The sequence below is a fragment of the Balaenoptera borealis genome (genome assembly GCF_965194805.1).
Source record: "Balaenoptera borealis genome assembly, chromosome: 10".
Taxonomy (NCBI): Eukaryota; Metazoa; Chordata; class Mammalia; order Artiodactyla; family Balaenopteridae; genus Balaenoptera; species Balaenoptera borealis.
In genome coordinates, this window is record NC_138874.1 from 80,054,327 (window position 1) to 80,067,133 (window position 12,807).

Below are 12,807 nucleotides of genomic sequence, written 5' to 3' on the forward strand. Positions count from 1 at the left end.
TAAAATGTAAATTTACATATGCATATATAGTACAGTATTGTCTAATATACAGTCAATATTCGTGTTTTCACACTTGTCTTAATAGACTCCTAAGTTTATAGCTTTTATTTAAAAAAATTTTTTGAACATCTTTATTGGAGTATAATTGCTTTATAATGGTGTGTTAGTTTCTGCTTTATAACAAAGTGAATCAGCTATACATATACGTATATCCCTATATCTCCTCCCTCTTGCGTCTCCCTCCCACTTTTTTTTTATTTTTAAATTCAGGATCTAATCAAGGATCATTCATTGTATTTATTTGTCATGCCTTTAGTTGCCTTTAATCTAGAAGAGTGTTCCAGCCTTTCTTTTGTCTTTTATACACTGGCATTTTGCAGGCATCTAGGCCAGCTTTTTTGCAGAATGTCTTTGTGTCTGTTTTTTCACTTAAGATTAGATAGGGGTTTAAACATTTTTGACAAGAATACTATATAAGTATTCTTATGTAGTGTGTCTAATCAGAAGGAATGATGTCAGTTTGTCACATCATTGATGATGATATATTTGATCATATGATTAAAGTGGCACCTTCCAGATTTCTCTATTGTGTAGGTACCTTTAAATAACTTCTCATTTTTTTTTGAACTTTATTTATTTTTTATACAGCAGGTTCTTATTAGTTATCCATTTTATACATATTAGTGCACATATGTCAGTCCCAATCTCCCAATTCATACCACCACCACCACCACCCCCCGCTGCTTTCAAAGAACGTCTCATTTAAATGACCATGATTTGAAAATTTGAAATACATGTTTAAATTAATTGAATAAGAGCTTCCTTTTTATACAGTAAAAGCAAATAAGTTAGATTCTTCATTAAAAAATATAAAGTTTTCTTTTGATTTAGATGTTTCCTGTGCTTTTTTTTTTCTTTTTCAGTAATTTGATACAAAAATCTCTGCTTAGGACTTTTCACTATGAAATAGGTTTACATACTGAAGTATTTACAGATGCAATAAAATGATGTCTGGGATTTGCTTCAGCATAATCCAGTGGTGGTGGTAGGGGCATAACTGAAACAGAATTGGACAAGTGTTAATTGTTGAAGTTGGATGAGAGGTACGTGGGGGTTCATTATTCTCCTGTTCTCTATTTTTATGTTTGAAATTCTTTATTAAAAATGTTTTAAGGGGCTTCCCTGGTGGTGCGGTAGTTAAGAATCCGCCTGCCAATGCAGGGGACACAGGTTCGAGCCCTGGCCGGGGAAGATCCCACATGCTGCGGAGCAGCTAAGCCCGCGCGCCGCAACTACTGAGCCTGCACTCTAGAGCCCACGAGCCACAACTACTGAAGCCCGTGTGACTAGAGTCCGTGCTCCACAGCAAGAGAAGCCACCACAATGAGAAGCCCACACGCCGCAACGAAGAGTAGCCCCCGCTCGCGGCAACCAGAGAAAGCCCACGCACAGCAACGAAGACCCAACACAGCCAATATAAATAAATAAAATAAATTAATTTATAAAAAAAAAAGTGTTTTAAGAGTTAAAAATGAATAGAAATATATGAAATTCTGAGAATTCTGGATATTATTAGATATCCAAGACCTTATGAAATGCTGGTCCATGTGTGCCTTCATTCAGCAAATATTGTTTTAGTGCCTGCTCCATGCCAGGCACTTGATTGAAACTGAAGATACTAACATAAGATAGGCATTGTCCTCAAAGAATGTCACAAGGAGTGAAAGACAAAAAAACCATTGCAAGACAATGGGATGGCTATAACAGAAGTATATATAAGGTATAGTGATACACAAAGGAGGAAGTTGATTAACGGCAGTCAGGTAAACCTTATAAAAGAAGTGACACATGAACTATGTACTTCTCTGTGGGATAGCTTTTTGCAGCTTTGTATCTATCTTCTACTGTAACAAGTATATATCTTCTACTGTAACAAGTATATCTAGATTTTCTATCTCATATGGGGTCAGTTTTGGTTATTTAATATTTTCTTGTAGAAGTCATTCATGTTCTCCAGGTTTTCAGATTTATTTGTGGAGTTTGGCAAATTTATCTCATGATTTAAAGAAAGGTCTTCTATATCTGAGATTATTTCCCCATTATTATTACTTATTTGTGTATCTGCATTTTCTTTATTATGTTATTTAGTGTTTACTAATTTATTATTTTTTTTCCAAGAAACAGTTTAACTATATGTTTTGAACTTTATGTAGTGGAATCATCCAGTATGTGTTTTTTTGTATATAGTTTTTTCTCAACATTATGTTTTTAAGATTTATCTATGATGCTGCATGTAGCTATAGTTCAATTATTTTTATTGCTGTGTAGTATTCCATTACATGAATTATCATAGTTTTTTAATCCATTATCTTGTTGGTAAACATCTGGGTTGTTTTCAGTTTGGGACTATTATGAATATTCTTGTGTATGTCTGTAGGTGTGTATACACACATTTCTGAAGGTCCATGTCTGTAGTAGAATTGCTGGATCATAGGATATGCAGAACTTCAAATTTACTAGATAATGCCCAATTATTTTTTGGAGCTGTTCCAGTTTATATTTCTATCTTTATGCTTCTTTCCATATATTTTTTTTCTTGTTTTGGACTCTTTCTTTTTTAAATGATTATTTTATTTTCTTAAGTCTTTGGAATTCATGATACTGTGTTTATTTAATTATAGTTTTCATTTGCTCTGTAGCAGAATTTCTAGGGTGAGAGGTTTTTTTTCTGGCTATTTTATCTGTGTAGCAGTCTTGTTTTTAATTTGTATGTTTGTAAAGATACTAGCACCTGTTAAATTATTACTCATCTTTGCAGTGAATTCAGCTTTTACTTCTCAGGCGGCCAGTAGGGATGAGCAGCTATTCAGAGATAAGTAGTGTTCCTTCCAGTTTGGAGTTTTTCTCTGAGATTCTTTGTAGAATGCTTCTTATAAAGAAAGAAGGTCAGTCTGTTTCCTGTAATGGTGTTACATACTGTAGGGAGGCTCCTCTTAGACTTCGTTCTTATTGTTTCAAACAAAGGATTATTGGATCTACTCCTGCAAGTGTACCATGTGCTTTGAGGATCTGTCTTCTGTTGGTTTTATCTGAGGGGTTTTGTTTGTGTTTTGTTTGATTTTCACTGCATTTGGCAGTCCTTCCTCATTTATGGTGGTGGCTCAGGGTACAGAGGTCTCCTAATTTCTTTGAAAGGGGCATTTTCATTTCTTTTTCATTCTTCTTTTTTTAGAGTGATTTCTGAGAGAAGAGAGCATATATATCTTAATTCCATCATCTTAAAACCCGAAGCTTTGTTTATATTTTCTAGTTAAGAGCGCTTTCAATGTTTCATTGCAAAATACGATGTTTGGCATAGTCACTAGTAGTTATCCTTACCAAGTTAAGAAAATTTCTGTTTCTTACTAAAACCTTCTATTTATTTATTGTTTTTAAGATCAGGAATGTTTGCTGAATTTCTGGCATCTAGGAAGATGATTTTTTTTTCCTCTTTAATCTTCTAACATAGAAATTACATTAGTACATTTTCTAATATTGAATTATCCTTGCATTCCTTCTTTCTTATGATAGATTCTTTTACTGACTGATTTTTCTCCTAGTTATAAGTCATGTTTCTTGTTTCTTCATGTATTTCCAGTAATTATTAGATACTGGACACTGTGAATGTTATGGTGTTGAATGCCTGGATTTTGTCTTCTAAGTATTGAATTTTGTTTTATTTTGCAGTTAAGTTACTTGTGGATCAGTTTGATCCTTTTCAGGCTTCATTTTTCTGAGTTTCATGCTCTTGACCTGACCTTACAAAACTCAGAAACAAAACCTTACTTATACACATGTCTTTACTATTAAAGTATGTCTCTTTTGGGGTCCAGATTGAAGTCCTGGATGTCTTGGTATCTCTGGAAGCTGTCTCTACTTAGGCTGCTTGGAACATGAATATCTCTCAGCCTTATGATAGCTCTGGAATTGATCAGCTTACAACTCCCACAACCTTCAGCAGCAGAATCAAGGGGACCCCCCTACGAGTTTTGGAGTTCTTTTTCTGTGTAGCTTCCTCCTCTCTGACACTCTACCCTGCTAATTCCAACCACTTCAGACTTATTAAACTCTGAGTTCTGACTCCTCAACTCAGCAAGACTGCCGCATTCTGCTTCACATCCTTTTCCCTGTGCCACAGTTTGAAGCGCCTCTCCTTTTTCATTTCTGATACTATTTTTGTTTTATTTCTTGAATAGATTTGGCAGAACTTTATCTAATTCTTTTTATTTTAATTTTTTTAACGTTTACTTTGTCCCTTTTGCTAACTTCTTAATTTAATTGCCTCTTTAATATATGTTTAGTTTTGGTTTTGGTATATGGCAGTGGCCTGCCCTTGCTCTTACTCTTAAACTTACAGCTTGCCCTTAATTTCTCTAGGGACTCTTCTGGGAAGAATGGCTCATAACTACTGTGTAGTCTTGTCTTGTACCTCTTTTGGGTTGCAAGATTTAGTCCTTTACTTTTGGTGTTGGATCAAATGATACATGAGTACAAGTTTGACATTCAGATAAAGGCTACCTTAATCACCAACTCCAATTCAAGACCTCTCCACAGAAATCTACCACTCCTGTCAGTTTGATGTGTACTTTTCAACCTTTTCTGTGCTCTATTTATAATTTATACCATTCTTAGAAATGTAAACAGTGTAATTGTGTGTGTGTGTGTGTGTGTGTGTGTGTATTTTGGTAGTAAATGATATCATACTGTATTTATTATTCCTTTTTTTTTGTCTTCAACAAATATCTTTATTGTACAAAGATTACCCTCATATAAATTACTGCAGCGGGGCTTCCCTGGTGGCGCAGGGGTTGAGAATCCACCTGCCAATGCAGGGGACACGGGTTCGAGCCCTGGTCCGGGAAGATCCCACATGCTGCGCAGCAGCTAAGCCCATGTGCCACAACTACTGAGCCTGCGCGCCTAGAGCCCGTGCACTGCAGCAAGAGAAGACACCACAGTGAGAAGCCCACATGCAGCAACGAAGGCCCAACACAGCCAAAAATAAATAAATAAAATAAATAAATTTATTTTTTAAAAAAAATTACTGCAGCACACAACCACAGAAATTCACAAAGCAATTGACATTTATCGAGCAACGTCTGTGTGCCAAGGGCATTTTTGAGGACTTTGCACAATTCTGAGGAGGTACTAGAACTCTCAGTTTGCATATAATGAAAGTAAGACTCAACTAAGTTATGGGATGTGTCCAAGATTACAAAGCTAATAAGGAAGAGATCCAGCATTTGAATTAGATCTGTGAAAGGCATAAGGATCAAAACACTGAAAATAACTGACCAGAGCTTCCCCTTGCATAGATGATAGCTTTCAATTACTTCTCATGAAAATGAAAGAAAATTATGTATTCCTTTGCTAGTCCACAATCAAGATGTCAGCAGGATTGGTCTCCTCTGAGGGCTGTAAGAGAAGTACCTGTTCCAGGCCTCTCTCCTTGACTTAAAGATAGCCATCTTCCTTCTATACATATCTGTGTACAATCCTTCCCCACCATCTTGCTCTTCTCCTACTACCAACAGCAGTTAGGCAACAAACACTGGGTTTTATACAAAAACCCAGTAGATAAAGAGTACTCTGGCCATGATAGGTTCAGAAATGGCATAATATTGCCCCACTAAACTATAACAATAATAGTTGGTGGGTCTGATCTATTGCAAGTAGCAGAGGCCAGCAAGTATTTATCATTCTTTACCTGCTCTTCTCATTTAGCAGTATGTTTTAGAGATCTTTCCATGTCAGTTCATGTAGATCTACAAATAATCTCATAGTATTCCATAGTATGTGTATATCATAGTTTATTTAAGCCTCTACCTATTAATGAAATTTAGGTATTTCCAGGAAATTTTTTGGGGGGGGGGCTCCTTTAAGCAGTGCTACTCTAAGATATTCTTGTACATTGTCTCTTGTGTTCCTCTGTGAATATTATTTTATAAGAAACGGAATTAAACGGGCCTTAAAGGTGTGTGTTTTTGTGGATTTTGCCAGTCTGTCCTTTAGAACATCTGTATTAATGCACATTCCTTCTAGTACCAGTTTTCCATATCCTTGGTCTACTTTTTTTTTTTTTAATTAATTAATTAATTAATTAATTTATTTATTGGCTGTGTTGGGTCTTTGTTTCTGTATGAGGTCTTTCTCTAGTTGCGGCGAGCAGGGGCCACTCTTCATTGCGGTGCGCAGGCCTCTCACTATCACGGCCTCTCTTGTTGCGGAGCACAGACTCCAGACGCACAGGCTCAGTAGTTGTGGCTCACGGGCCTAGTTGCTCCGTGGCATGTGGGATCTTCCCAGACCAGGGCTCGAACCCGTGTCCCCTGCATTGGCAGGCAGATTCTCAACCACTGCGCCACCAGGGAAGCCCCCTTGGTCTACTTTTATTACTATTTTTGACAAACTGATACATGAACCAAAGTAACTCATTTTCTATCTGGTTTCTACCTTCCTGAAATTCTTAAAAATTCCTGATTCACTGTTGGCACCTTCTGTGCTGTAATGAATATTCTTCTATGTACATTTTTTTCTTTTTTCTGTATATATCTTTGCTATCATCTTAAAATAATTTTAGAAGAAAGGGGAGGTGAGCACATGTCTTTAACCCACTATCCTGAACTGTCATGGATGCTGGATTACTGGTTGTGAGTACTACTAACTTGCTCTTGCATGTCAGTCTCTACATTCCCATTTGGGTTTGTGTCTCAGCATAAATCTCTGTGTCATGGACCTTTGGGTCCAACCCTTAAATGCTTGAAATGGTAAGTATAAACTCTGTAAATGCTAAGATTCTACTATACTTTGTGTAGAATGGTGATTAAACAATGTAACCTTTTCTGAAAAAATCATTATTAAATCAGAAAATCTGTTACGTTAATAAAAATAGTAATGATTTTTGAAATTTGTATTTTTAGGTTTTAGAATATTTAAATGATCTGAAACAATATTGGAAAAGAGGATATGGGTATACCATTAATAGTCAATCCAGCTGCACCCTGTTTCAGGATATCTTTCAGCACTTGGACAAAGCAGTTGAACAGAAACAAAGGTAAAAACTTAAAAAAAAATTTTTTTTTAATGTATTGGCTCAGCCAAAAAGTTCGTTCGGGTTTTAGGATCTTACGGAGAAACCCAAATGAACTTTTTGACCAACCCAGTATATTCTGAGTGCCCAGTTAAGCTTCTGGAAAATGTTTTATAATGGGTGATTTTTAAAAATAGATTTTGCTTATGTTTTTTAAAAATAATTATACTTACAAAATAATTAGATGACATATGTAAGTTATAAAGCATATAAACATATAAACCCTCCATTCCACCCAGGAACTGGAACATTACTAATAATTTGCATGTGTCTATTTATGTGTTCCTTAGTGACTCAATTTTCCTGCCCTCCCTTGCCCCATTTACTCCCTATCCCCTTTAACTACTATTCTGCATTTGGTGCATATCATTCCTTTGCCTCTATAAAAAGGCTTTATTATGAATGTATGTGTGCCCAAACAATACGTTTAGTTTTGCTTAGAGACATAAGCAAATGGGACTTGTTTTTTTTTCTCCCTCGACATTACATTTATAATATTTATCATGTTGTTGCATATACTGTAGTTCATTCATTTTTGCTACAGTACAATATTCAATAATGTTCAATATTCAGTAAATAAATACTACAATTTATATCATCTTCTCTTGTCAGTCGGCATTTGGGTAGTTTCTGTTTTTTGCTATTATAAATAGTGTAATTGTACATGGTTTCTGGTATGAATTTTTTTTTAAGTTTTTATTTTAAATGAGAGTTTCTCATCAAAAAGTCTCTGTTAACATTCATACTTCTCAGAGTTTTAAAAAAAACCTTTTCATAATTTGAACTTTTGGTAGAATATAAACCGCATTTTATTTGACAAATATGCTTCCATGAAAGCTTATACATTCACAATTGGAGATGAAAATCATGCTGTAAAGACTGAGACAGAAAGACTGAAGATGGTGTATATAATTGGGTTGGCAGTATGAAGTTTTATATACATACAGATATAGAGAGAAATTATGTGAGTTTGTGGATATGACTTTAGTTTGTGGAATTTTCTTGGGTTTGGGAATTAGGGACCATCTGTACTAGATCTGGTTTTCTTCCCTGACTTACAGTGGTTCAACTTATGATTTTTTGACTTTGTGATGGTGCAGAAATGATACACATTCAGTGGAAACTGTACTTTGAACTTTGATCTTTTCTGGGGCTAGCTATATGCAGTATGATACTCTCTCATGATGCTGGGCATTGGCAGTCAGCCGCAGCTCCCAGTCAGCCATGCGATCACGAGTGAAACACTGCTAATATACTTACGACTCTTCTATATCTATACAGCCATTCTGGTCTTCACTTTCAGTACAGTGTTCAATAAATTATATGAGATATTCAACACTTTATTATAAAATAGGCTTTGTATTAGGTGATTTTGCCCAACTGTAGGCTAATGTAAGCGTTTTGAGCACATTTAAGGTAGGCTAGGTTAAGTTTTTTTTTTTTTTTTTTTTTTTATTTATTTATTTTTGGCTGTGTTCGGTCTTTGTTTCTGTGCGAGGGCTTTCTCCAGTTTCCAGTTGCGGCAAGCGGGGGCCACTCTTCATCGCGGTGTGCGGGCCTCTCACTATCGCGGCCTCTCTCGTTGCGGAGCACAGGTTCCAGACACGCAGGCTCAGTAGTTGTGGCTCACGGGCCTAGTTGCTCCACGGCATGTGGGATCTTCCCAGACCAGGGCTCGAACCCGTGTCCCCTGCATTGGCAGGCAGATTCTCAACCACTGCGCCACCACGGAAGCCCCATAGGTTAAGTTATGATGTTTGGTAGGTTTTTGACTTATTGATGTTTTCATTTTAATGATGGGTTTATTGAGACATAACCCCATCATAAGGGTTATGATGGAGGAAAAGCTGTACTTAGTTTCTGCGACCAAACACTTTTTTGGGGCAAAATAGTCAAGGCAAATTCCCTCTTTGAGATAGGCATTAATTTCTTTCCTACTTGGTTTTATGAATGTTTTAAAACCCTTAGACTTTATGAGATAACAGATCTTTACTGTTTGTTCATTGTTTATTTGTTTGTCCCATTGTTGAATGTGAGGTAATTAAATTGTGTCTGAAAGACTCTTAAATAACTTTTACAAGGTTTGCTATTACAATTTGATACCAGATTCAAAGCTTAAGTAAGAATTTTATCATTGGTGTTTTAAAACTAAGTGAGTATTTCTGTACACTGGAAACTACAAAGTATTACAGAGAGAAATTAAAGGTAACCCAAATAAATGCAGAGAGATACTATCTTTATGGATTGGAAGACTCAGATTGATCATCTGTAGGCTGACTGCAATCCCTATCATAATTCCAGTAGGTCTCTTTGTAGAAATCGAGAAGCTTATTCTAAAATCTATACAGAAATTCAAAGCACCCAGAAGAGCTAAAACAATTTTGAAAAAGAACAAAAGGACTTAATAAATACCTGACTTCAAAACTTATAAAACTATAGCCGTAAACAAATGGATCAATAGAATAGAATAAAGTCAAGAAATAAATTCCGATATATATGGTCAGTTTTTGACAAAGATGCCATGGTAATGCATTGGAGAAAAGAATAGTCCTTTCAACAAATGGTACTGGAACAATTGGACATCCATATGTTAAAAAATGACAGACCCTTACTTCACACTCTACACAAAAATGGACCATAGATTTAAGTATAAAATGTAGAATTAGAAGACTTCTAGAAAAAAATGTAGGATCAAGCAGCAAGGATATATTGTACAGTGTAGAGACATATAGCCATTATTTTGTAATAACTTAAACAGTATAATCTATAAAAATATTGAATCATTGTGTGATATACCTGAAACTAGTATAATTGTAAATCAATGGTACTTCAATTTTAAAAAATAAACAAAAAATATAGGATCAATGGCCTGGATATAAGAGCTAAAACAATGAAACTCTTAGAAGAAAACATAGTAGTAAATCTTCATTTACTACTCTGCCTATTTGGGATTAGGCAGAGATTTCTTAGATACAACACTAAAAGCACAATCCATTAAAAAATTGATGAAATGGACTCCATCAAAATTAAAAATCTTTGTGCTTCAAAAAGCACTATTTGGAAAATGAGAAGACAAGCAATAGACTTGGAGAAAATAGTTGCAAAACATATATATGATTAAGGATTTGAATCCAGAATATATAAAGAAGCTATATCTCACTAGTAAGGTGACACATAACCCAATTTTAAAAAAGGGCAAAAGATTTGAACACATACTTTACTAAAGAAGATATTTGGATGGCAAATAAGCACATGAAAAAATACTAATAAACTACTGATTATATTATTAGATATTAAAACCATTGTGAAATACCAGTAATACCCCTGAACTGGCTGTAAAATAATAGAAAAAATATATATGTTGGTCTCTGCCCCAGGTTCTTGACACAGGGCTCCTGAAACCATTGTCATTTCCTGGGTGATAGGAGTGTCTTTTGTTCTAATGAGGTGACTGGATAGGCTCGTGGATGGCTCCAGGATGACGACTGGTCACCAGAAAGACCAAGCCATGATTAGAAGCTTGGGATTTTCAGCCCCATCGCCACCCCCCCCCCCGCCCCCACAATTCTCTTGAGAAGGGGAAAGGGCTGGAAGTGGAGTTAATGATCAATCTCGGCTACGAGGTTCAGGGAGCTTGTGGGTTGGTGAATGAGTAGAGGTGTGACGAGAGTGGCATGCCTGGAGAGGACATGGAAGCTCTGTGCCCCTTCCCACATACCTTGCCCTGCACATCTTTTCCATCTGGATGTTCATCTGTATCCTATGTCATATCCTTTTTTAGTAAACTGGTAAATGTAAATAAGTATTTCCCTGAGTTCTTGAGCCACTCTAGCAAATTAAACCTGAGGAAGGGGTCATGAGAACCTTCTATCTGTAGCCATACTGGATAGAAGTTTTGGGTAACCTGGGTGACGACCTACTACTTACAATTGGCACCTGAAGTGGGGGCCAGTCTTGTGGGACTGAGCCCTTAGCCTGTGGGATCTGATGCTGTCTCTAGGTAGATAGTGTCAGAATCGAGTTAAATTGTAGAACAGCCATCTGATGTCACAGAAAATTGCTTAATATGGGGGAAAAAACCCTACACATTTGGTAACCAGAAGCGTCAGAAGTATTGTGAATGTGGTAGTAGTGTGAGAGTAAAGGATAAATAGAGGAGGAAAGGACTACGTATTTTTCTTATTCACTGGCTAAAATTAAAAAAAAAAAAAAGATTTTCCCAAGTGTTGGTGAGATGTGGAGGAACTGGAAACCTTACGCACTTTTGGTGGGAATGTAAAATTGTATAGCCGCTTTGAAAAAGTTTGACAGCTTCTTAAAAAGAATCTTCTTAGGACTTCCCTGGTGGTGCAGTGGTTAAGAATCCGCCTGCCAGTGCAGGGGACACGGGTTTGAGCCCTGGTCAGGGAACATCCCACATGCCGTGGAGCAACTAAGGCCGTGCACCACAACTACTGAGCCTGCGCTCTAGAGCCTGCGAGCCGCAACTACTGAGCCTACGTGCTGCAACTACTGAAGCTCACACACCTAGAGCCCATGCTCTGCAACAAGAGAAGCCACCACAATGAGAAGCCTGTGCACCGCAACAAAGAGTAGTCCCCACTTGCTGCAACTAGAGAAAGCCTGCACGTAGCAATGAAGACCCAACACAGCCAAAAATAAATTAATTAATTAACTTAAAATAAAAAGAATTTACTAATTCAGAAAAATGGCACCTTTCCTTAAAGTTTTTTCAAGATGACCCCAAAATGCTTATGACATGTAAGAATGAAATCAGACAGGTAAGAATGAAATCAGAACATTCTCTAACACTGTATACAAAAATAACTCAAAATGGATTAAAGACCTAAATGTAAGACCAGGTACTATAAAACTCCTAGAGGACAACATAGGCAGAACACTCTATGACATAAATTGTAGCAATAATTTTTTTTGATCCATCTCCTAAAACAAAGGAAATAAAAGCAGACATAAACAAATGGAACCTAATTAAACTTAAAAACTTTTGCACAGCAAAGGAAACCATCAACAAAACGAAAAGACAGTCTACTAAATGGGAGTAAATATTTGCAAATGATATGACTGACAAGGGGTTAATATCTAAAATATATAAACAGTTCATACAATCCAATATCAGAAAAACAGGCAAACAAATCAGAAAACAGGCAGAAGACCTGAATAGACATTTTTCCAAAGAAGACATACAGATGGCTAAAGGCATATGAAAAGATGCTCAACATCACTAATTATTAGAGAAATGCAAATCAAAACAACAATGGACATCACCTCACACTGGTCAGAATGGCTAGCATCAAAAAGTCTGCAAATAACAAATGTTGTTGAGGATGTGGAGAAAAGGGAACTCTTGTGCACTGTTGGTGGGAGCGTAATTTGGTGCAACCACTATGGAAAACAGTATGGAGTTTCCTTAAAAAACTAAAAATAGAACTACCATATGACCCAGCAATTCCACTTCTGGGTATATATCTGGAAAAAGTGAAAACACTAATTCAGAAAGATACATGCCCCAAAATGATCATAGCAGCAGTATTTACAATAGCCAAGATATGGAAGCAACCCAAGTGTCCATCAACATACAAATGGATAAAGAAGATGCAGTGTATATGAGTAAATACAATGGAATATTACTCAGCCATAAAAAAGAACGAAAGTTTGCC

At 36.3% G+C, this 12,807-nt stretch overlaps 1 protein-coding gene and 1 long non-coding RNA gene across 5 annotated transcripts in view; both read left to right on the forward strand.

The window, feature by feature from the left end:
- MINPP1 (multiple inositol-polyphosphate phosphatase 1) overlaps positions 1 to 12,807 on the forward strand; it is a 72,992-nt gene that overhangs the window by 9,715 nt on the left and 50,470 nt on the right. For 3 of the 4 annotated variants that reach the window (XM_082339516.1, XM_082339515.1, XM_082339514.1), the window contains exon 4: positions 6,960 to 7,093. The exons of the other annotated variant lie outside the window; for it this stretch is intronic. In XM_082339516.1, the coding sequence (XP_082195642.1) occupies positions 6,960 to 7,093 (134 nt within the window). The remainder of the gene's footprint in view (positions 1 to 6,959; positions 7,094 to 12,807) is intronic. 4 annotated transcript variants of the gene reach the window in all.
- Positions 7,102 to 12,100, forward strand: LOC309604729. Its single transcript, XR_014231025.1, has 2 exons — positions 7,102 to 8,554; positions 8,872 to 12,100. It is a non-coding gene; the product is annotated as an uncharacterized lncRNA (long non-coding RNA).